This window comes from Vicia villosa, linkage group LG3 (assembly GCF_029867415.1).
Source record: "Vicia villosa cultivar HV-30 ecotype Madison, WI linkage group LG3, Vvil1.0, whole genome shotgun sequence".
NCBI classification, from domain to species: domain Eukaryota; kingdom Viridiplantae; phylum Streptophyta; class Magnoliopsida; order Fabales; family Fabaceae; genus Vicia; species Vicia villosa.
Window position 1 is genome coordinate 39373933 of NC_081182.1, and position 25386 is coordinate 39399318.

At 34.9% G+C, this 25386-nt stretch overlaps 1 protein-coding gene across 1 annotated transcript; it reads left to right on the plus strand.

Annotated features, from left to right (window-relative positions):
• The first annotated feature begins 106 nt into the window (after positions 1-106).
• On the plus strand, positions 107-21125 carry LOC131661062 (translation factor GUF1 homolog, chloroplastic-like). The gene is made up of 22 exons (XM_058930466.1): positions 107-416; positions 530-706; positions 1047-1133; positions 1836-1892; positions 2024-2089; positions 2176-2238; positions 2603-2647; positions 2773-2873; positions 3426-3522; positions 3799-3870; positions 5869-6023; positions 6131-6188; positions 16066-16146; positions 16300-16386; positions 16528-16599; positions 16725-16859; positions 16968-17041; positions 18995-19082; positions 19929-20006; positions 20199-20274; positions 20504-20544; positions 20781-21125. The coding sequence occupies exons 1-22, from the start codon at positions 156-158 to the stop codon at positions 20874-20876; spliced, it is 2067 nt and encodes a 688-aa protein (XP_058786449.1). The 5' UTR covers positions 107-155; the 3' UTR covers positions 20877-21125.
• Positions 21126-25386: the final 4261 nt, after the last annotated feature.

A 25386-nucleotide genomic window follows, 5' to 3' on the forward strand; every position in this document is an offset into this window, starting at 1 on the left:
GGCATGCTAGATTTCTCCCGAAATTTAAAGTGCCCACTCGGCCCAATTGAATTATGAAGCAAGTGGACCCCATGGTGCCACAATCACAGAAATGAAATGAAGGATTGTGTTACATCTTCACCATGGTCTGGTAGAGTAGCAGAGTTACAATTTCAATGGCCACGGAAATTTGTGGCGGGTCTCTATTCTTATCCGTTAAAACTGAACTTCAACGCCAAAAGCCATTCCTCCATTCTCAACGAACAACAACAACCGCCACAAGATTCAACTCATCCAAACCTCGCTTTTCTTTCCGCTCTTCAAATGCCTCCTCCTTTCACCACCGCAACTCCCCCGTCTTCTGCCGCGTTGCTACCACCGATACACTCTCCGACTCCGACTCCACCGCTAAAGATGGCCAGGATCGTCTCGCTAAGGTTTTATTTCCCAATTTACCCTTCCGCTATCACTTGTTTGAAATTCAAAACAGAATAACTGAATAACTGAAACTGAATAACTAACTAACTAATTAACTGTTTTTTTTGTTAAGGTGCCGGTGTCTAATATAAGGAACTTTTCCATCATTGCTCATATTGACCATGGGAAATCAACTTTAGCAGATAAATTGCTTCAGGTTACTGGTACAGTTCCTCAGCGAGAGATGAAGGAACAATTTCTTGATAACATGGATTTGGAGAGAGAAAGAGGCATCACTATTAAGCTTCAGGTTTCTATTTTCTTATTCTTATCTTAACCGAGTTGATAGAATATTTATGCTGTGTATGAATTTTTGAAAATTTGATTATGGTGTTCTTTCTAAGTATGTTTTTGGATTAGTTTGGTTTAGTTTTAAAGTAACTTGTCAATTATTGTGAGATCCTTTTTAAAAAAGATAAAGCTTGTTTTTCATCCCAAAATAATCAAAACCTAGTGTGCAGAGCAAATATTTCTAAGATAGATGGATCTTTTCATTATATTTTGGAAAATCTGATTTTCAAATGCTTTGTGGGAATTGAAGTTTGTATGCAATGTTGGAGAAAGCGTTGACCTAATTTTAACCATGGCAGGCAGCGCGAATGCGTTATGTGTTTGAAAATAAACCATATTGCTTGAATTTAATAGATACTCCAGGACACGTTGACTTCTCGTATGAGGTATGTGAATGTAATAGTTTACTATTTTATAGTATTGCATTAGCTTTGTCTCTGTTCCATTTTTCTTTTTTTCAAACTCTATGTTCTTTATTATGTTATCGTATTGCATCATCTTTGTCTCTGTTTCATTCTTCCTCTTTTTTTTTAAAACTCTGGAGCCATCATCAGATATAACACATATATGAACTTGGAAAGAAAATTTAGAGCCTTTTTATTATATTGTCTAGTTGTAATTTCAGGAATTTATAGGTGAACAACATTTTGCTAAAATAAATTGTTTCATGTGATGGAAACTAAAACTAGAGAAAATGTTGTTCTTCATCAGAAACCATTTTGGAAAAGTATTGTCTCTGAGAAGGTTTATACGGTGATCCAAAAAAACCTTGACGTTCTGGTAGTAAGCTGTTGCATCGCATGTCTTTATTTAAACCCAAGTCTTTGGTCGTTTTCTACCTTACCCAATTTTTAGAACAAAGAAGGATTTGAAAAAAAGAGTTAAATCAATCACATTCTGACTTACTAATTTGGCCATTTCACTTTGTCAGATTATTTGTTCGAGTTCATGTGTTACATATTTACATGTGGCTAATTTTACAAAATCATCCCCCATCAGGGACACTTTTTCTTCTTATTTTAGTTGGTAATAACCCACCAAAACATTATCAAGGTAATAGTATGATTTTGACTATTCATCTATGCTAGGTTTCTCGATCACTTGCTGCATGTGAGGGTGCTCTCCTTGTGGTAGATGCATCTCAGGTGAAGCTCCATGGTTTTAATTTTTTTGTTTCCTTTCTAAATTTATAAATAATAACCTATATGATTTTATGGTGATATTCTCACTGTGAGCTGGTTTGTGTTTTGTCATGAAATTTGCTTCCAAATAACAGGGGGTTGAAGCGCAAACACTAGCTAATGTTTATTTAGCTTTGGCTAACAACTTAGAAATTATCCCTGTAAGTTTTTTGTTTTAGTATTCTGCTCTTAGCTTTTCTTTTATTTAATTTTTATTTTAATAATAATGCCAGAAATTCTGTAACAGGTTTTGAACAAAATAGATCTTCCGGGTGCAGAACCAGATCGAGTTATTCAAGAGATTGAAGAGGTTTCTTTTTCCAACTAGACCCTTGATGTCATTACACTTTTAACCTTTCTGTTTCTAGGGGGGAGACTCTACAATTCTAAGTTTAAGTCTGCTATCTTATGATGCCATGATTTATTTGTTATTTGACTGAAGCAAATATATACCAATTATTTGCTTAACATTCTAAAGTCTTCCAGTTCCTAGTTTCATTCATAGTAATTGGAGTGGTTACAGTTTACATATCAGGTGATTTTAAATTTGAGAGTATGTTAACTGGGGCTGTCTTGCATTAGCATTACCTATTGCTTTATTCTTAATTCATGAATTCTTGAATGATGCTGATATATTCTCAAGAAAATTTCTAAGTTGAATTGATTTCTTGAAGGTTATAGGTCTAGATTGTAGCAATGCCATTCTCTGCTCTGCAAAGGTTGGTTTTTGTTCTTTTATGTACTTTTTTTGTTTTGTTTACTACTTTAAGTTATATAGAATTCTGATTAGGATACTCTATATACCTATATTATTTGTAAACAATGAAATTACTTTCTTTTGTAGGAAGGAATAGGTATAATGGAGATTCTCAATGAAATTGTTGCAAAAATTCCCCCACCCGCTGATACATCAAAAAAGCCATTGAGGGCTTTAATATTTGATAGGTATTCTTTAGATTTTGTAAAATTTATTAAACCAACCGATTTGTTGATGAAACGAAGACAACATGTTGCCTGTATACTATAAATTCACACCGACCCTTATTTAAGATTTGAATGATACTGATACTGTGAATCAATTTTGGTAAGCTCCTTAATCTAAAACGTGTCGTATGGACAATTCAACTGATAATTGGTTGACTTATTTAAGTCCCAAGGTTTCATTTTCATTTATGAGGTTCTATCGGTAGTTCCGTACTTTAGTTTAGTTTATTATATTGCGTTATGATTTTGTTCCTTGAAGGTTAATGTAAGTTCAAGGATATTTTGTTTCATTTTATGCAGATAGCTTCCATAAAATTACTATACACACACTCTCACGCGCGCGCGCGCGCACACACAAATGATGTGTATTTTACATGCATGAAATATTAAAATTCCTTTAGTTTGTGCGGTAGCTTTAACCTCCCTTGCATTTTGTGTCAGCTAATATTCATTTACAAGTGCTATTTATCCTTCAGTTTCTCATATAAATTGTTTCTTTTAATCTTAGTGCAGTTACTATGATCCATATAGAGGTGTTATTGTATACTTTCGAGTTGTAGATGGCACTATAAAGAAAGGTGACAGAGTTACCTTTATGGCCAGTGGTAAGGTAAAGTACCTTTCTTATTTTATGTCCCCCTTCCTCTTCTACCAAAGATTAATTAAAGTTTTTTTTTGTACTCATATATTTTTATAGTTAAAACTTAACTAAATTTAATTGATTTTCACTCGCAAATTTTTGAATTTTTTTATTTTTTTATTTCTTTTCATTTTTTATTTTATTTAAATTAGTTCACTTTTCAACACAAATATGTCCTCTAGAGATGATAAATACGAAAGATGATATTTCTCTCTCATGGGTCATACTTTTATTTTTTATCTACAGGATTATTTTGCCGATGAAATTGGAGTTTTGTCTCCCAATCAACTTCAGGCTGAAGAATTGTTTGCGGGTGAGGTAAAGTAATACTTCTAAATGATTGTTTTGATGGACATGTTTCATATTGCCTACAGTGTTTACTACTGTTTTTGGTTCTGTAAGGATGATGGGGTAAAAGTAATAGTCATGGAACAAGATATCAAAGAAAGATGAAGGAGTTGTTTTCATAAACTTGTTAATAAAAACCATGGCTATTATTTGAACTCAAACAAAAACAACCTCAATGCTAGAGATGGGGATCCAAATTACTCCTACTACCAAAGAATTGAAGAATCTGAGGTAAAAATACATTAAAGAGAATGACTAATGGTAAGGAAGTTGAATCAAATAATATATCTATTGAAGTATCAAACAGTCTAGATCAAAAGACATAGGATGGCTCACAAAATTGTTTAATGAGATTATAAGGTCTATGAAATAAATAAAAACTCGTGAGGGAAATAAATGAAAAATCAAATACATAAAAGTCAGGAAAAAGAAATAAATGAAAAGTCAAAGATATGGAGTCAAATATTGGAAACATGATTCCTGCTCAAATAGAAGCAAGATATAGTATATATATAGAATGCACGTTTAGCAATATATACACAAATTGTGACATAGAAGTGAAAAATGGAGAACATATAGTACCACTATTCTCTTATTTGACGTGCCCTCGGTCATCCATACAAAGTGGGGGAAATAAACCATAGGAAACAAGCATGGTGAATGAAATGGAGAATGTTTCGAACGACAATAAGAACTACAATGTTGTATGAAAAATAATAATAGGTAGTAAAAAGGCAAAAAGTAAAATACATATTGAAGCGATGCGAATGTTACCAATGGGTGAGTAGTAGTTACAAAAGATAAGACAAGAGCTAAAATGCTATCATTAGAGAGAAAAGCAAGTAGTAGTAATTCTAGAAAATATGGTAGTCTGGTAGAGCATCATTTTAGGTGGCATGTATGTGTGTAAAGACCTTTAGTTGCAACAATGACGAGGGTTAGTCGATGGAGGATAATACAACTGCTGAGATGAAGAAAACCATATGCCAAATCACTGAGAGATTTAGTAGTAAATGTCTACCATTGCCCTTTGGATCTAATACATGAAAAGATTTTGTGGCATCGATTGATCCATGAAGTCACTCACCTTGTGGAAAAACAAAATCTAGTGGCTGTTGTTATTGTATAGTACTTTTGTTTCAACTATCTCCTCCTTTTCCATTGCTTGTGCCATGTGAAGCGTGGAAATAGATAAGAGATAAACAACTTTTAAGTTGACATAACAAATATTATGAGAGATAATATGTGACACTGATGTATTGTTTCTCCTGAATACATGAAAATGTCTACCATTGCCCTTTGGATCTAATACATGAAAAGATTTTGTGGCATCGATTGATCCATGAAGTCACTCACCTTGTGGAAAAACAAAATCTAGTGGCTGTTGTTGTTATTGTATAGTACTTTTGTTTCGAATATCTCCTCCTCCTTTTCCATTGCTTGTGCCATGTGAAGCGTGGAAATAGATAAGAGATAAACAACTTTTAAGTTGACATAACAAATATTACGAGAGATAATATGTGACACTGATGTATTGTTTCTCCTGAATACATGAAAATGTCTACCATTGCCCTTTGGATCTAATACATGAAAAGATTTTGTGGCATCGATTGATCCATGAAGTCACTCACCTTGTGGAAAAACAAAATCTAGTGGCTGTTGTTGTTATTGTATAGTACTTTTGTTTCAACTATCTCCTCATCCTTTTCCATTGCTTGTGCCATGTGAAGCGTGGAAATAAATAAGAGATAAACAACTTTTAAATTGACATAACAAATATTATGAGAGATAATATGTGACACTGATGTATTGTTTCTCCTGAATATGTTTGTGTTTGTCTAGCATGTTTTATGGCTTCACAATTTTGTGTTGAAATGACTCTTTGTTGCTGTTAATTTTGTATCGAAATATAAAAGAAACAATTATAATTCATTATGAATATTGATATCTTGTGTTCTGCTCTAATAGGTGGGCTATCTATCTGCATCAATTAGAACAGTAGCTGATGCTAGAGTGGGTGACACAATCACTCACCATTTTAATAAGGCAGACAGTTCACTACCTGGATACGAGGAAGCCACTCCTATGGTGTTCTGTGGCCTGTTTCCCGTTGATGCTGACCAGTATTGATTTCTTATCTGCTTTTGTTTTTCTTGTTGAACTAGAGAGTTGTATTGTTACTCATTAATGTTGCTGGAGTTAATAATAATTCTTTTTGTTCTGTTACCAGATTTCCTGATCTACGGGATGCACTTGAGAAGCTTCAACTCAATGATGCTGCACTAAAGGTGGCCTTATATACTGATATGCTGGATAATAGTGCATCTTTTGTTTTAGGCTATCGGAAAGGGGACATAATTGGCATTTTCTATATATGCTATCATCTTTCAGTTGTAGCTTGAAGGATAGAAAAACACTTAAAAAGGGGGGGATTGAATAAGTGTGACTTTAAATCTTGGACGATAAAAATAAATTGCACAATTATTTTTATCCTGGTTCGCTGTTAACGAAGCTACTCCAGTCCACCCCCGCAGAGATGATTTACCTCAACTGAGGATTTAATCCACTAATCGCACGGATTACAATGGTTTTCCACTTAGTCCGCAACTAAGTCTTCCAGAGTCTTCTGATCACACACTGATCACTCCAGGAACAACTGCTTAGATACCCTCTAAGACTTTTCTAGAGTCTACTGATCAACACGATCACTCTAGGCTTAGTTCACTCCTAAGACTTCCCTAGAGTATTCTGATCAACACGATCACTCTAGTTACAAACTGCTCAGCCAACTGCTAAGACTTCCTAGAGTATACTGATCACACTGATCACTCTAGTTCCTTACAACTTAATGTAATTCTAAGAGTATTACAAATGCTTCTTAAAAGCGATAATCACAACTGTGATATTTCTCTTAACGTTTAAGCTTAATCTCACTAAAATATTACAACAACAATGTAGTGAGTTGATGAAGATTCTGAGCTTTGATTGAACAGCGTTTCAGCAAGTTTATTTTCGTTCAGAGTTGATAAGAATTGGTAACCTTGCTTCTCATCAGAACTTCATATTTATAGGCGTTGAGAAGATGACCGTTGAATTCATTTAATGCTTTGCGTGTTCCGTACAGCATTGCATTTAATGTTATACGCTTTTGTCAACTACCTCGAGCCTTGTTCACGCTGTGTCTACTGACGTAGCCTTTAGTAGCTTTTAACGTTCCTTTTGTCAGTCAGCGTAGTCTGCCACCTATACTTCCTTCTGATCTGATGTTTGTGAATACGACGTTTGAATATCATCAGAGTCAAAACAGCTTGGTGCATAGCATCTTCTGATCTTCTGACCTTGAAGTGCTTCTGAGCGTGATACCATCTTCTGATCTTCAGTGCTTCTGATCTCATGTTCTTCTGATGCTTCCATAGACCCATGTTCTGATTCTGCTTCGACCATCTTCTGATGTCTTGCCAGACCATGTTCTGATGTTGCATGCTGAACCATTTGAGATACAACTTCTGAGCGCTGAATTATGCGTACTCTTTATATATTTCCTGAAAGGGAAATTGCATTGGATTAGAGTACCATATTATCTTAAGCAAAATTCATATTATTGTTATCATCAAAACTAAGATAATTGATAAGAACAAATCTTGTTCTAACAATCTCCCCCTTTTTGATGATGACAAAAACATATATAAATGATATGAATTTGCGATCAGAAAGAGTAGACGGCAAAAGACAAATTACACAGCTATAGCATAAGCATATGAATATGTCTCCCCCTGAGATTAACAATCTCCCCCTGAGATAAATAATCTCCCCCTGAAATAAATACTCGAAGAACTTTGATAAAAGACTTCCCTGATTATTTCGGTAGAGACGATCATATAAGCTTCTGCCTTCAGAGAATTCATAGCTTCTGACTTCTGCTTCCATTGGACAGCTTCAGAACTTGAATTTCTTTAGATCCTTAGAACACTCACAGCTTCTGATTCCTGCTTCCATCGTGGACAGCTTCAGAACTTGAATTTCTTTGATCTTCAGAACATTCACAGCTTCTGACTTCTGCTTCCATTCAGGACAGCTTCAGAACTTGAATTTTCTGGATCTTTTAGAACATTCACATCTTCCGATTTCTGCTTCCCTCGGATAGCTTCAGAACTTTGAATGTCTACCAACATCACTTCATGCTAGATTTGTATCAGAACATTGTTGAATGTACCAGAGCATCATCAGAGCATCTCTACATCCTGAAATGTTACAGAACAAAAACTAAACGACAAAAGTCAGCATGAACGAGTTAGAACATAAAATGTATGTTTGAACACATTATATGTATCAGAGCCATATAGGCTGAAATAATGTATCAGAGCAAATAATGTATCAGAGCCATAACATTATATGTATCATAGCAAATAGAATTTTGTCAGAACAGGATAGACAATGATATTCAAATTCTATTATCAGTGCTTCTGATTCATTCTTCTTTCTTGCTTCTGATCTCTGAAGCTTGACAGCACTCAGCTTGCTTCAGTTTCCATGGTTTTGCTTCTAGTGTTTGCTTCTGAAGATTCACTTCATTTCTCTGTACCTGCAAAACACTTAAACCATATAGAACTTGCAGTTCTTGTTAGAGAATGTGTGGGAGCCTTTACCCAGCAACTGATAGATTAATCAAATCATTTATCATTTATCTTCTCCCCCTTTTTGTCATAACATCAAAAAAGGATATTAAAAAAAATTCAGATGCATAAATCGACAAATAAAATATTTACTGGAATGTAAAACACAAAGAAACTTTTCATTGATAATCAAAAGATATTACAAAAGGTTCCTATGTTTTAACAAGAAAAAAAAACATTCCTAGCAAATACAAAGTAGAATTTCCAAAGAGGAAATGACTACAAAAATTAAAAAAGACAACATTCGGTCAAGAAACTCAACATAAAAGTTGAGCATATCTTCCTACAACTCAAGAAAGTCTTCTGTCTTTGGATGAAAGTTGATAACAACATCAAAGAAGAGTCTGACTTGAGCGGTATTAGAAGAGCCATCCCGAGATGCACAGAGATCTGTCGCCTTTGAGTCATGGAGCTTCAACAGACTTAGAGTGAACGCTAGGTTTTGAGAGAAGAAATGAAAAACGAGAGAGAGAGAGAGAGAGAGAGAGAGAAAAAAAACTTTAAGAGGAAGACAAAGAGATAGGAAACCAAAAACCATTTTGAAGAGTATTTAAAAGAAAATAAAGTGAAACGAATGAAGAAAAGCATTTAATGTTACGTGACGTGAGGAGAGATAATAAAGACAAATGAGGTGACTAGCACAGTTACCTATGGTCGGCGTCCCTTCAACTGCACGCGCGCTTATCCATGAATAGTAACGACAGGTTTACCATCCCGAGATAAAACGTAACAGCTGTTTTGCTTTAAAAGAGGTTCTGAATCAACTTAGACAATGAAACGTTAGTAATAACCGAATCATAATTTCTAAAAGATTTCAATCAGAACTTCTGACAAAAAAAATGTTCCACATTCATTTCAGAAGATACTCATACATGAGAACTTCTCATCTTCTCATTCTGGGCATAAATCCATACTGATGTTCTTCAGAATGAACTTAAACCTATATTCAGCCAGGGGTTTTGTAAAGATATCAGCCCATTGATGGTCTGTATCAACAAAGTTTAAAGATATGACACCCTTCTGAACATAGTCCCTTATGAAATGATGTTTAATCTCAATATGTTTAGCTTTTGAATGAAGAATAGGATTCTTAGATAAACATATAGCAGAAGTATTATCACAGAATATAGGAATGTTACTCTCAAATATCTGATAATCTTCTAACTGACTCTTCATCCAGAGCATCTGTGTACTACAACCAGCAGCAGCTACATATTCTGCTTCTGTCGTTGATAGAGCAATAGTTGCTTGCTTCTTGCTGTACCAAGAGATCAAATGACTTCCAAGAAATTGGCAACTTCCTGAAGTACTTTTTCTTTCAATTTTATCTCCTGCATAATCAGCATCGCAGAATCCTACTAAGTTGTATTCTTTAGATTTTCTGTAAACTAAGCCAACATTAGTAGTACCTTTCAGATACCTTAGAATTCTCTTAACAGCAGTTAAATGAGATTCTCTAGGATCTGATTGGAATCTAGCACACAAACAAACACTGAACAGAATGTCAGGTCTAGAAGCAGTCAGATATAGAAGAGATCCAATCATACCTCTGTATAACTTCTGATCTACCTTCTTACTTACCTCATCCTTACCTAGGATGCATGTTGGATGCATAGGAGTTTTGGCTTCTTTGCAATCCAGAAGATTAAACTTCTTCAGAAGTTCCTTCACATACTTGGTTTGGTGAACATATGTTCCTTCTGATGTTTGATTTATTTGTATTCCAAGGAAATACTTGAGTTCTCCCATCATGCTCATTTCAAACTCAGCCTGCATAGACTTAGCAAACTCCTTTCCAAGTGTAGCATTAGATGTTCCAAAAATAATATCATCTACATATATTTGACAAATTAAAATATCCTTTTCAAAGGTTTTACAAAAGAGAGTAGTGTCCACTTTTCCTCTAGTGAAACCATTATCTAGAAGGAAAGAACTTAAGCGTTCATACCAAGCTCTGGGAGCTTGCTTCAATCCATATAATGATTTCTTTAGTTTAAACACATGATTCGGAGACATAGAGTCTTCAAAACCAGGAGGTTGATGGACATAAACTTCTTCATCTATATAACCATTTAAGAAGGCACTCTTAACATCCATTTGATAGAGAGTGATGTTATGTTGAGTGGCAAAAGAAATTAATAGACGAATAGATTCTAACCTGGCCACTGGTGCAAAGGTTTCTGTATAATCAATCCCTTCTTGCTGACTATAACCCTGAGCCACCAGTCTGGCTTTGTTTGTTACCACTTCACCTTTCTCACTGAGCTTGTTTCTGAAGACCCATTTTGTACCAATTATATTGAATCCATCTGGTCTAGGAACAAGATCCCAAACATCATTCCTTGTAAACTGATTCAGTTCTTCTTGCATAGCAATTATCCAGTCTGGATCTTCTAGAGCATGATCAACAGAAGTTGGCTCGATCAAAGATACAAGACCTAATTGACAGTCTGCATTGTTCTTAAGGAATGCTCTTGTTCTGATTGGATCATCCTTCTTTCCAAGAATGACATCTTCTGAATGACCAGAGATGAGTCTGGATGATCTTCTGACAGATGGTTCTTCAGAAATACTTAGATCCTCCAGAGAGGCTGATACTTGATCTTCTGGTTCTTTGCTTCTGAGGAGCTCTGCTTCTGATGCGTTGCTTCTTGGCTCAACAACTTCTGATATATCAATATCACAATCTGCAAAATTATCAAACTGCTTTGGTTTTTCAGAACCAAGCTTATCATCAAACCTGATATTGATTGATTCTTCTACAACCAATGTTTCAGTATTGTATACTCTGTAGCCTTTTGAGCGTTCAGAATATCCAAGAAGGAAACACTTTTGAGCTTTGGAATCAAACTTACCAAGATGATCTTTATTGTTCAGAATAAAGCATACACATCCAAAAGGATGGAAATATGAAATGTTGGGCTTTCTATTCTTCCACAATTCATAAGGAGTCTTATTTAGAATAGGTCTGATAGAGATTCTATTCTGAATATAGCATGCAGTGTTTATTGCTTCTGCCCAGAAATGCTTAGCCATATTGGTTTCATTGATCATGGTTCTGGCCATTTCTTGCAGAGTCCTATTCTTTCGCTCTACAACCCCATTTTGCTGTGGAGTTCTAGGACAAGAGAAATCATGGGCAATACCATTCTCTTTGAAGAATTCTTCAAAGGATCCGTTCTCAAATTCATCACCATGATCACTTCTGACCTTTATGATTTTACACTCTTTTTCAGATTGAATCTGAATGCAGAAATCAAAGAACACTGAATGAGTCTCATCCTTGTGTTTTAAGAATTTTACCCAAGTCCAGCGGCTATAATCATCTACGATGACTAATCCATATTTCTTTCCTCTGACAGATGCTGTTTTGACTGGTCCAAACAGATCAATGTGCAAGAGTTCTAATGGCCTTGAGGTAGAAACAACATTCTTAGACTTGAATGCAGGTTTGGAGAACTTGCCCTTCTGACATGCTTCACAAAGAGCATCTGATTTGAATTTCAGATTAGGGAGTCCTCTGACCAGATTTAGTTTGTTAATCTGAGAAATCTTTCTCAAACTAGCATGACCTAATCTTCTGTGCCAGACCCACTGCTCTTCAGAAACAGACATAAGACAGGTCACCTTCTGACTCATAAGATCTTGCAGATCTGTCTTATAAATGTTGTTCTTCCTCTTGCCTGTAAATAGGATTGAGCCATCCTTCTGATTTACAGCCTTGCAAGACTTTTGATTAAAGATTATATCATAACCATTGTCACTCAATTGACTGATAGATAAGAGGTTATGAGTTAATCCTTCAACAAGAAGTACATTAGAAATGGAAGGAGAGTTACCAGACTTTATAGTTCCAGAGCCAATTATCTTGCCCTTCTGATCTCCTCCAAACTTGACTTCTCCTCCAGACTTAAGCACCAGGTCTTGGAACATAGACCTTCTTCCTGTCATGTGTCGTGAGCATCCAGAGTCCAGGTACCATGACATGTTGTGCTTTGTCCTTCTTGCAGCCAAGGATATCTGCAATAGGAATAATCTTATCCTTAGGTACCCACATTTTCTTGGGTCCTTTCTTGTTAGATTTTCTCAAGTTCTGATTGAACTTGGGTTTGACATTATAAGCAATAGAAGGAACAGCATGATAATTCTTAATGTGAGTTTCATGATATTTCCTAGGTTGTGTCACATGCTTTTTGGTGTGTGTTATGTGAAAACTTTGAGCATGTGAAGTGTGCCTAATATCATGAGAGTGGCCATACTTGAACTGATCATACAATGGCTTATATGTAATTTTCATTTCATCAACAGGTTCAAGTTTGTATGGGGTTTCACCCTCAAAACCAATGCCAACTCTTTTGTTTCCAGATACGGCATATATCATAGAAGCTAGCTGACTTCTGCCAATACTTCTAGATAAGAACTTCCTGAAACTTAAATCATATTCTTTCAGAATATGGTTTAGACTAGGAGTGGATTTTTCTGAATCAGAAGGAGATCCAACATTATTGGATAATTTTAAAAGTTTTTCTTTTAATTCAGAATTTTCCAACTCAAGCTTCTTTGTTTCAAATTCAAATTGCTTCTTCAGCTTTTTGTATTTGAGACTAATCTGAGACTTGAGTTCCAGAAGTTCAGTTAGACCGGAAACTAACTCATCTCTAGTAAGTTCAGAAAATACCTCTTCAGAATCTGATTCTGATGTAGATTCTGATCCGTCATCTTCTGTCGCCATCAGCGCACAGTTGGCCTGCTCATCTTCTGAATCATCCCAGGTTGCCATAAGACCTTTCTTCTTATGAAGCTTTTTCTTGGGACTTTCCTTCTGAAGATTTGGACATTCATTCTTGTAGTGTCCAGGCTCATTGCATTCATAGCACATGACCTTCTTCTTGTCAAATCTTCTTTCATCAGAAGATTCTCCACGTTCAAATTTCCTTGAACTTCTGAAGCCTCTGAACTTCCTTTGCTTGGTCTTCCAGAGTTGATTTAGCCTTCTGGAGATCAGGGACAGTTCATCTTCTTCTTCTTCAGATTCTGATTCTTCAGGATCTTCTTCTCTGGCCTGAAAAGCGTTAGTGCATTTCTTGATATTTGATTTTAATGCAATAGACTTACCTTTCTTTTGAGGCTCATTTGCGTCCAGCTCTATTTCATGACTTCTCAAGGCGCTGATAAGCTCTTCCAGAGAAACTTCATTCAGATTCTTTGCAATCTTGAATGCAGTCACCATAGGACCCCATCTTCTGGGTAAGCTTCTGATGATCTTCTTCACATGATCAGCCTTGGTGTATCCTTTGTCAAGAACTCTCAATCCAGCAGTCAGAGTTTGAAATCTCGAAAACATCTTTTCAATGTCTTCATCATCCTCCATCTTGAAGGCTTCATACTTCTGGATTAAGGCAAGAGCTTTTGTCTCCTTGACTTGAGCATTTCCTTCATGAGTCATTTTCAAGGACTCATATATGTCATAGGCCGTTTCCCTGTTAGATATCTTCTCATACTCAGCATGAGAGATAGCATTCAGCAAAACAGTTCTACATTTATGATGATTCCTGAAAAGCTTCTTTTGATCATCATTCATTTCTTGCCTTGACAGCTTCACGCCACTGGCATTTACTGGATGTTTGTAACCATCCATTAGAAGATCCCATAGATCACCATCTAGACCCAGAAAATAACTTTCCAGTTTATCTTTCCAGTATTCAAAGTTTTCACCATCAAATACCGGCGGTCTAGTATAACCATTGTTTCCGTTGTATTGCTCAGCAGAGCCAGATGTAGATGCAGGTGTAGATGTAGACTTTCCACTTTCATCAACCATCTTTTAAATGAAGCGTTTTTTTCTTCCTGAATCTTTTCTAAACACGGTTAAGTGCTTGCACCTTAGAACCGGCGCTCTGATGCCAATTGAAGGATAGAAAAACACTTAGAAAGGGGGGGATTGAATAAGTGTGACTTTAAATCTTGGACGATAAAAATAAATTGCACAATTATTTTTATCCTGGTTCGCTGTTAACGAAGCTACTCCAGTCCACCCCCGCAGAGATGATTTACCTCAACTGAGGATTTAATCCACTAATCGCACGGATTACAATGGTTTTCCACTTAGTCCGCAACTAAGTCTTCCAGAGTCTTCTGATCACACACTGATCACTCCAGGAACAACTGCTTAGATACCCTCTAAGACTTTTCTAGAGTCTACTGATCAACACGATCACTCTAGGCTTAGTTCACTCCTAAGACTTCCCTAGAGTATTCTGATCAACACGATCACTCTAGTTACAAACTGCTCAGCCAACTGCTAAGACTTCCTAGAGTATACTGATCACACTGATCACTCTAGTTCCTTACAACTTAATGTAATTCTAAGAGTATTACAAATGCTTCTTAAAAGCGATAATCACAACTGTGATATTTCTCTTAACGTTTAAGCTTAATCTCACTAAAATATTACAACAGCAATGTAGTGAGTTGATGAAGATTCTGAGCTTTGATTGAACAGCGTTTCAGCAAGTTTATTTTCGTTCAGAGTTGATAAGAATTGGTAACCTTGCTTCTCATCAGAACTTCATATTTATAGGCGTTGAGAAGATGACCGTTGAATTCATTTAATGCTTTGCGTGTTCCGTACAGCATTGCATTTAATGTTATACGCTTTTGTCAACTACCTCGAGCCTTGTTCACGCTGTGTCTACTGACGTAGCCTTTAGTAGCTTTTAACGTTCCTTTTGTCAGTCAGCGTAGTCTGCCACCTATACTTCCTTCTGATCTGATGTTTGTGAATACGACGTTTGAATATCATCAGAGTCAAAACAGCTTGGTGCATAGCATCTTCTGATCTTCTGACCTTGAAGTGCTTCTGAGCGTGATACCATCTTCTGATCTTCAGTGCTTCTGATCTCATGTTCTTCTGATGCTTCCATAGACCCATGTTCTGATTCTGCTTCGACCATCTTCTGATGTCTTGCCAGACCATGTTCTGATGTTGCATGCTGAACCATTTGAGATACAACTTCTGAGCGCTGAATTATGCGTACTCTTTATATATTTCCTGAAAGGGAAATTGCATTGGATTAGAGTACCATATTATCTTAAGCAAAATTCATATTATTGTTATCATCAAAACTAAGATAATTGATAAGAACAAATCTTGTTCTAACATAGCTTTCTCTTTATCATTATAGTTATTGTTTTAGCTAGAATAGATTTAGCTAGAATAGTTATTCTGTTGCATTTTTGAATTAGGATTCTTTTGTGGAAGAAACATTCATCTCAAATCTGCTAGGCATAGAGTTAACTTAAATTTTACCATGTACGATCTGAATGCATGGTTCCCCTTGATATATTGTATCTCATATGTAATTTAATCTATCTCAATTTTGTAAACTCACAATTTTCCGCCCTAAATATCCAATTTTGTTGTCGTGAAGCTGAAATTGGTAGGATTTTTTATTAATTATTTGAAGAGTATATTTTCTTTTCTGGTTTTCAGTTTGAACCTGAGACCTCAAGTGCTATGGGATTTGGTTTTAGATGTGGATTTCTGGGACTTCTCCACATGGAAATTGTTCAGGTTTGATTTTATTAAAGTATGAAGTATCTACTCTTTGACTTTCATAGAAAATGCTTGAATGTTCTTATAGTGCTTAGTTCTTAGAGATAAGGTTGAAAGTTCGGATTAACTTCAAAAACCTGGTCTTATATTTTCAAGCACTTTATGTTACAGGAGAGACTTGAGAGAGAATACAATTTGAGCCTGATAACTACCGCCCCAAGTGTTGTATACAGAGTAACCTGTGTTAATGGTGATACTGTAATTTCTTCTCATTCCTAAGCTCCCTTTCTATGTAATACTTTATTTTTATAAGCGATTCATTAAAATTGAATCTCCTTTGTATTTTCAATTGTGTAATATTGACATAGTCATTTTGTCCAAATCACATAATGCTTGAAGGTTGAATGCTCAAATCCATCTTTACTTCCTGAGCCTGGTATAAGAAAATCAATTGAGGAGCCGGTTGTTAAGGTTATTTCTTGCAACTGTGGTGTTTATTGTTCATTATTTTCAAAAATTGAAGCAGTTCAGGTTAAACATATTAATTTATAAGTATTGTGTGTGCACACACTTATACATGCAATTCTTGAATACAGATTGAGATGCTTACGCCGAAGGACTATATTGGTCCTCTTATGGAACTGGCTCAAGAAAGAAGAGGGCAGTTCAAAGAAATGAAATTTATCACTGAAATTAGAGCATCACTGACCTATGAATTACCACTGGCTGAGGTAATTGTTTGCATCAGTTCTTGTTGGTTTACCCTTTAAATCATACGCCTCTGTTTAACTAAGTTGGGATTCCATGTATCTGAATCTCTTTGAATATCAAACTTGCAGATGGTTGGTGATTTCTTTGATCAGTTAAAGTCAAGAAGCAAGGGATACGCCAGTATGGAGTATACTGTTATCGGGTAATTATATCTGGAAGCATAGTTTATGATATAACGCTATTGAGTGTTGGCAATTGTAGAATCCCTGATTGGTCTAATTAAAGTAGTTTTCATAAATAATTAGTTAGGAAATACCTATAATTTAGAGATTGTAAATTAATGCTGAAATAGTGATCTTGAAAATGAGAGGTAAGAATGGACTGGGGTTAAGAAAATTTCTCTCTAGCAATTTCAAAATATTCCGAGATTCAAGTGAATCTCTAAACCATGCAACCTTTGGTATGACGTGATCCCAGTTTTTACCTCCAAAGCATTACTTACTGTGTCTTACTTGACTTGCATAGTGGCATGCTATATCCTCCTTACTGTAACAGAACCCTTGATTCCAAAACTTCTCTTCATAACATAAGTTAGGAATTTTCTGCTCTTAATTCATATGCAATACATACTATACCATCTTGTGTGTCACTTGATTGTGGAGTATTTTATTTCAGATGGCCTGTACTACGTAGCACCATGTTAGGATATAGAATATAGAGATTTAGTTACGATGTAAGTTAGTTATTTGTTTAGTTAGAGAAATGTTTGTATAAATAGGGGAATACAATGATATAGAGGGGAATCTTTTGAATATTTTAAAGTGAATAGAGTATTTTCTATTGTGAAGGGGAAATGATTGAAGGAGAGATTCTCTCATATTCTATCATATTTTCTAAATAAAACGTTCTTTCTTTGGAATTCAAATCCTGGGTTCCTAACAATTTATCCAACCTACTGGATCTTCAAGGAGTGCATGTGTTCTTGGAGAATAGGTAGGAATACCATGCAATGGAAGAAAAATAGTTGGGTTCGAGACTTCAAGTACTCAATCAACCTTCAATCCACCCGCGAAACCACCAGATCGGGAGCCATTTACGGCAGCAGTGAAAGTTAAAGTTAAAAGCTGTTCAACTATTCCCAGCAACTCCACACCAAACCTAATGAGCTAACCCCAAACTGAGGTTAGTCTGTAGGTTTTACATCCATTTTCTTCTCAAATGTATCTCAAATGTGGAAGTTATGAGAGAGCTGTAACAAACAATGTTAACCAATCAACCTCAATTTTAGTTTTGAGCTTAAATACCCAAGCCCAAGTTCTTAGCAGCAAGGAGGAAGTCTAGAGCATGATCCCTGTGTTTAGCACTACATCAAAGCGGAAGCAATTGATTAATACTCTGAAGAAGAAATTGCAAATATTGAAGTTTCAGAATCTATTATTTTGATTTCATTGTTACTGAATACAATAGGTTCAACTCTATTTATAGAGTAGTAGTTAGGTTAGACTAACTTCTAACTTACTTCCTTAAATCAAGGGAACAATTCCTGAATTCAAAGAGCTGTTATAACAGAACCTATCTAGACTAAAAGCATCTCTAACTTACTTCCTTAGAAATTTTTTCCTTCCCTCAGCATGCTGTCAACAGCGGGATCTTGGGGAATGATTTTTTTCTTCCAACTGTTCAACCTGAAATGATTTTAGTTGATTGCAACCTTGAGGACAAGGTTATTTTGAGGAGGGGTGTATTGTTAGGATATAGAATAGGAAGAATCAGTTTTAGTTAATTATTTGTTTAGTTAGAGAAGTATTTGTATAAATAGGAGAATACAATGATAGAGAGGAGGTCTTTTGAATATTGTAAAGTGAGAGTATTCTCTATACCCTTGGAGAAGAGATTCTCTCCTATTCTATCATATTTTCTAAATAAAGTGTTCTTTCTTTGGAATTCAAATCTTGGGTTCTTGACATTTTACCTTTGTAAATACCTTGTACTCTTTACTGGAAGAAGATGGAGTTTTCCAATTTGAAGTACATTATACTTGCACTTACATTTTTTAATGTTATCTTTGTCCCTTGTTAAATGGAATCATAATGTCAAGTGTGAGAAGGCCGTTTTTGCAAAGAATCTTCCTAATCTTTTGTTATTTAATTTTCAGTTACAAAGAAAGTGATTTAACTAAACTCGACGTACAGATAAATGGTGAATGTGTGGAGCCGTTGGCTACAATTGTGCATAGAGATAAGGTAATTTACTAGTTCTCTTTTCTTTAGTCTATATATGGATTGTAAATGAAAGTGTCTGGCTCTCAGGAAATTGCCTATACAATATAAATAAAACTTGACAGCATATTTGTGAGATATACTCATGTACCATACCAGATTGGAAAACCGGAATTGAATGTATTCATTTGATATGTTATTTTTTATCTAAAAGAAAATTCTGGAAAAGCATTCTTTAACTCTGAACATCTATTTTTGAAGTAATTATTCCAGCATTGAAAAAGAGTACAAGTTATAATATGAAATAAATTTGAATGGACAAAACTTACAAGCAGTTAAAGATACAATGTTCTTATTGTTTACATGTTAAAGTATAATTCCTGGATTAACATTTTCTATATTAAACAACCACTCAATAAACGAAAACCCACTGTTTAATCTCCTCTAAATTGTTTCCCTTCCAACTGCACTGCTCCTCTCTTTCTGTTTCTGAGTTTGCATGCCTCCTATTTCAGCAACACACCGTTTCTCCTTTCTCCATATATTTTTCATTAAGTGTTGGTTAATGCTTTGATAAAATTAAGATAAATAAATCACCCTTGTTAAGATTGCAGCTCTGATATTGTTTCTTTGGTTTTTTTTATATATTTAAAAGTTATAATCAATTAGAATTGTAATCTATCCTAATGGAAGCATCCGTCACTATTTTTGTTCAACCATTGGATTTGCACTCAACAAAATAAAAATTGTGATGCTTTGTGGAATATAAGTTATACCTTTATAGTTAAACTTATATGCATATTCATGATTATGCTTTTTTATTTTATATCAAAGAATTGTCAGTAAATCAGTAGAGGCTTGTATTTTCAGGCATATTCTGTGGGAAGGGCGTTGACTCTAAAGTTGAAGGAGCTCATACCACGGCAAATGTTTAAAATACCAATTCAAGTAAGAATTGAGTATTCCTAGAATGCTAATTAATATAAAAAATTATCTTCTATGGTTTTTCTACTTTATATGTATGCCTCTGTTTACTCTCTTTCTTCTCATCTGGTTCAATTATGAAGAGTTGTCTTAGTTTTGTTAGAAATATTGAAACTAACTGCAATAACTTGCATATCCTTGGTATCTTTATTTTAGGCATGCATAGGAGCTAAAGTGATTGCTAGTGAATCTTTATCTGCAATAAGGAAGGATGTATTAGCCAAATGCTACGGTAAGCCAATTTGCAAACCTTTAGGGACCTTGGTTTTTCCCAACGTTTTTAAAATTTTCTTGTCACTATGGTTCTCCCTTTTACAAATAAAATTACTTCCTCCTTGGCAGATATTTAGTAAATATGAATGGTAATTTATTTTATATAATATCCTTGTTCCTCTTAACTTCACTTTCCTAATCCTGTTCTGACTTCTTTTCAAATTTTTGGTTTGATGATACTCTTCTAGGTGGAGACATTACGAGAAAAAAGAAATTACTTAAGAAACAGGTACAATCTAGTATAATATGATTAATACCCTATTTTCTCTGTCTTTTACGGTGAAATAAGTTATTGGTAGTTGTGTTTTTCTTCAATAGTATTTTGGCTCACATAGAAAATGAATTTTGTTGCATTGGCAAGTGGTGGAAATATGAAATTAACTTGCCAATACTAAATTTATGTTTTCATCCTGAATTTACCTTAGATTGTCCAGAATAGTACTAACGGCTTTCTTCTTCAACCAGGCTGCAGGAAAGAAAAGAATGAAATCAATTGGTAAAGTTGATGTACCTCAAGAAGCTTTTATGGCAGTTTTGAAACTTGAAAAGGAGGTAATCTGATCATGTTTTGCATGTAAGTTACAGCATTGTCTGAAATTGTAAATACATTGAGAAAATTTGATGTATTTTTTTGGTTATTATATGATCCAAATGTTACACATAATTCTTAGTGCATATAAGATTGGTGATAGTTTTGACCAAAAAAAAAGATTGGTGATAGTGATTCTCTGACCCGAAGAAGTTGAAGGATTTGGCCTTGTAAGTGTTATGCTGCTAATAAATACACAACTTGGATGACAATTAAAACGACGATTGAAATTATTAAAAAAATAACCTAACATTTATTAATTCAAGAACCACAAGAACATTGTTCATACTAATAATGATTAAACACATGAAATTGAAAGGCAAATTAATAACATTAAAACATAAATTAAAATATATAAATCAAACACATAAAATATCATGGCTGAGTCAAGGTAGCACTCTTGCTAGATGATGTAGTTTTTCTTGGAGAAATTATTGTTGTTGTGAAGATAATTCAATACTAGAACAAATAAGATGTTGATGAAAGTCGCACTTAAAAACGTGTGTCACACTAGCCTTTGAATTCAATTTGTTCCTGTTAAGAGTCTCACATCGGGCAATATATGGCCTAAACATGTCCTTATAAGTGGGGACAATCCTTACCCTACTAGCCGGTTTTGTAGGGTTCAGTTAGACCCAATTAGGGGTGTGCATGGATCAATAACCAAACCAAATTGAACCATATATATGGTTTGGTTTGGATCTTAAAACTATTTTATTAAAATCGGTTTATTTTTTTAAAATCGGTTTACATATGGTTTGGTTTGGTTTTAAACCGGTTTTTCATAAAAACCAGTTTTAACAAAAAAAACCGGTTTTAAATTGGTTCTCTCAAAACCAGTTTTTATTTTCTTTTAAAAAAAGCAGTTTTAAAACCAGTTTTATAAAATAAGTTCATATTATTTAAGAACAAACAGGTTTTCACTACTACTATTCTCTTCTATATGAATTATGATCCATAAGTTCACATTATTTAAGAACAAACAGGCTCTGAATTTAACATAAAATTGCATAAGGTCAATCAAAATAATTAAAGCAATCAAAACAATAATGAAAAATAAAAAAGCTTCACTAAATTCTGAAATTCATGGATAGCAGAATAAGCATTCAGTAAACCAAATACAAAAGGCGCAGCACGTTATGTCACTTTGAATTACTTGCGAATGGTTAAACAAATTCAGGAAGGATCAATCGTAGCCATAAAGACAAAATGTGATGAAATTATCATAAATCCAAAACACTAAAATTGTACCAATAGCCATGGTAAAGTAGAACAGGTACCAGACATCAAAATGCCTAACCTAAATTCATACCCAAAAATAATACCAGCATTCAATCCCTCTGTGAATAACTTTTTAATCTCTTTCACTTTGTGACAGTAGCGAAAGAGAAGAGAGAGTTGAGCGAAAGAGAAGAGATTTGAGAGTCTCAAATTGGGTACCCAATAAGCTGATCCAAATTGATTATTGGTTTATGGTTTTTTTTGGTTTTGATAAATGGGCCACCGGTTCTAAAATTTTACTTTGGACTGGATTTTTAAATATGGTTTAATTTGGATATAGATTTGGTTTATGGTTACCGGTTTTTTTGCACACCCCTAGACCCAATCACATTTTTTAACGTGGTATCAAGAGCCTCGTTTAAGATCCGGTGGGCCTCGGGCCACCCACCATTTATTTTCACGCTCCAGTTGTCTAGTCCTGGGCATGAGGGGATGTGTTAAGAGTCCCACATCGAACAATATATGACCTAAACATGTGTTTATAAGTGGAGGCAATCCTCACCCTACTATCCGGATTTGTAGGGTTGAGTTAGGCCCAACCACGTTACAGTTATTGTATATTAAATGTAATTGAGATGAACAATAAATTCTCTCAAGATACTTTAAATACTTCGATGTGCTTTGCATTATTGAATTTTATAATGTAATTGAAATCATTTCAAATGGAATTTTTGTTCTTATTAATTGATTGTAAAATAGTTACATTACTTGCATTTATAAGTGCCAAGTGTTTGCCTACAGTAGCAATTTAGGCTAGAGCTAATGACTGACAGGTGTCAATTGCCTGAACAATTAGCATGACTAGCTTGAGTAGTTAGTTATGTAAACACAATGTTTGATAAAATGCTTAACTGGTGTCATAACTAACTAGAGAGTTATTTAAGCAAGCTATAGGAAATATACTCAAGTTGTTTGAGAGAAATATGTGTTTGAGTTTGGTGATAAGTTGGTTAAGTATTGGAGTTATCTGTAAAAATTATGTCATTAACATACGCCGTCACCAATAGATAGAGAATTGTGTGTTGTGATGAGTAGATGAACAGAGAAGGGTGACATTTACTAGCTTTGAAGCCAAGTGATAAAAGTGTAGATTGACGGCGTTCAAGTCATTGCTTATGGGCCTGTTTAAGTTCATATAAAGCCTTGCTTAGTTTGTAAACTGCAAAGGTATTCCCATCATTAAACCCTCGAGGCTTCTCCGCATATACCAAATCATCAAGTTGGCCACTAAGAAAGGAAGCGTTCACATCTAGATGTAGAATAGACCATTTGGTCATAGGCTTCTCCGCTTATACCAAATCATCAAGTAGGCCATAAGAAAGGAAGTGTTCACACCTAGTTGTAGAATAGACCATTTGGTCACAGTGCAGTCATACTCATGAGTTTGATGGAATCCACTGGCCACAAGTTGTGTCTTGTGTTTGTTGACTGTGCCATTATGGTTTTCATGTGTGATTATATTGCAGTGCCTCATACTCAGCTTGCATGGCAACCTTGGAGGTTGCTTCAGTCACCAGTGATATGAAATGAGGCCCCGGAGTCAAGATATCAAGCACTTGTATATATGCAGGTGTGTTGTTTGTCATTAAGGCACTAGGAGGATTACCAAGTGTTGGAGTTGGGTGAGCATGAAACTTATACAATTCTGTAAATTTTGTGTGCCTCAAGGTAGATCACACTACATGTTATATGCACCAAGCTTGTTACAAATAGATTCAACCCGAGGTCCTCTAAGGGATTTAGTGAATATGTCGGTCAATAAATCATTTGAACCAACAAAATCAATTATGATTTCTTTTGAAAGAACCTTATCTCTTACAAAGTGGTAGTTGATCTCTATGTGCTTAGTTTTTTCATGAAAATCCAAATTGGAGGCGATACGAAGTGCTGCTTGGTTGTCACAAATTAGTTTCATTGCCTTGATGTCTCCTAATTTTAATTGTTTGAGTAATTGTTTTAGCCACGTGAGTTCACATGTTGTTGCTTCAATAACACGATATTCTGTTTCTGCACTAGACCTTGCAACTATGTTCTATTTGTTGCTCCGCCATGATATCAAATTTCCTCCAATGAGAATACAATACCCTAAAGTGGACCTTCTATCAGACGGTGATCCTGTCCAATCAGCATCAAAATAGCCCACGACTTGGGAGTTACCCTTGTTTTCATTAAATAATCATTTACCCAACTCACTCTTTATATACTTAAGAATGTGAATCACAACGTTCCAGTGACCACTCTAATGATTTACTTTTATCATTGAACTCAAAACTTGATTTTAATCAGTGTGAGTTAAGTTTTCAATAATAATGATTAATTAGATATAAGTTTGAGACTGATTTGAAATTATGTCTCCACACTATGTCTTTTCTCAGACCTTTTGTCAAAGGATATACAAGATTCTTCTCAATTCTAACGAACACTATTTGTGGATACACGCTACATTGGCTTTGGCCAAATATGTATCTCATTCAATAAATGTCTTAGTCATTCAGCCTCTTTATTACATGCAACTTGAGCAATAAATTTTGCAACCATAATAGATTAGCCAATGCGAGTCTAGAGTCGGCAATGCAAGTTTGTTTCTTTGAACCCCTAGAAACCACACTTTGGCCAAATATGTATCTCATTCAATAAAAATGTCTTAGTCATTCAGCCTCTTTACTACATGTAACTTGAGCAATAAATTCTACAACCGTAATAGAGTCGGCAATGCGAGTCTAGAGTCAGCAATGCAAGTCTGTTTCTTTGAACCCCTAGAAGTCACACCTCCGCCTAGGTTGAAGATCCATCCATTAATGGAAGCATGATCCTCTAAATATGTTACCCAAATAACATTTATAGGAAACATCTTTATGTAAACAATCATCAAACTATAGGCTTGTTGTATTTATAAAAAGCACATCAAGATATTCAAAGTATCATGAAGAAAATTTGATGTTCATAATCATCTCAATTGCATCCATTATACAATAATTGATGGGGTGAATCGAACCTAAAGGTTTGCATGAATGCACACTTTAAAGTTTTCTGAGTGAAATCTTTATCAATAATATCTTTGATTTAGTGTTGTAGTATCTTCCCAACGACAATAATATCTCCAACAATCTTTAGGTTCAATTTTTCTTAATAAATGATTGTAACACTAAAAAAAACTTTAATTTTGTAAAAATGGATAAATTTGATGGAGACAACTTTGTT

What these genes read in the sequence shown, in the direction of transcription:
- LOC131661062 (XM_058930466.1), top strand. Translation starts at nt 156, where the DNA reads ATGGCCACGGAAATTTGTGGCGGGTCTCTATTCTTATCCGTTAAAACT. An exon ending in CCATTCTCTGCTCTGCAAAG is followed by an intron (nt 2,648 to 2,772) that starts GTTGGTTTTTGT and finishes TTTCTTTTGTAG; the next exon opens with GAAGGAATAGGTATAATGGA. An exon ending in ATGGAGTATACTGTTATCGG is followed by an intron (nt 17,042 to 18,994) that starts GTAATTATATCT and finishes TTTAATTTTCAG; the next exon opens with TTACAAAGAAAGTGATTTAA.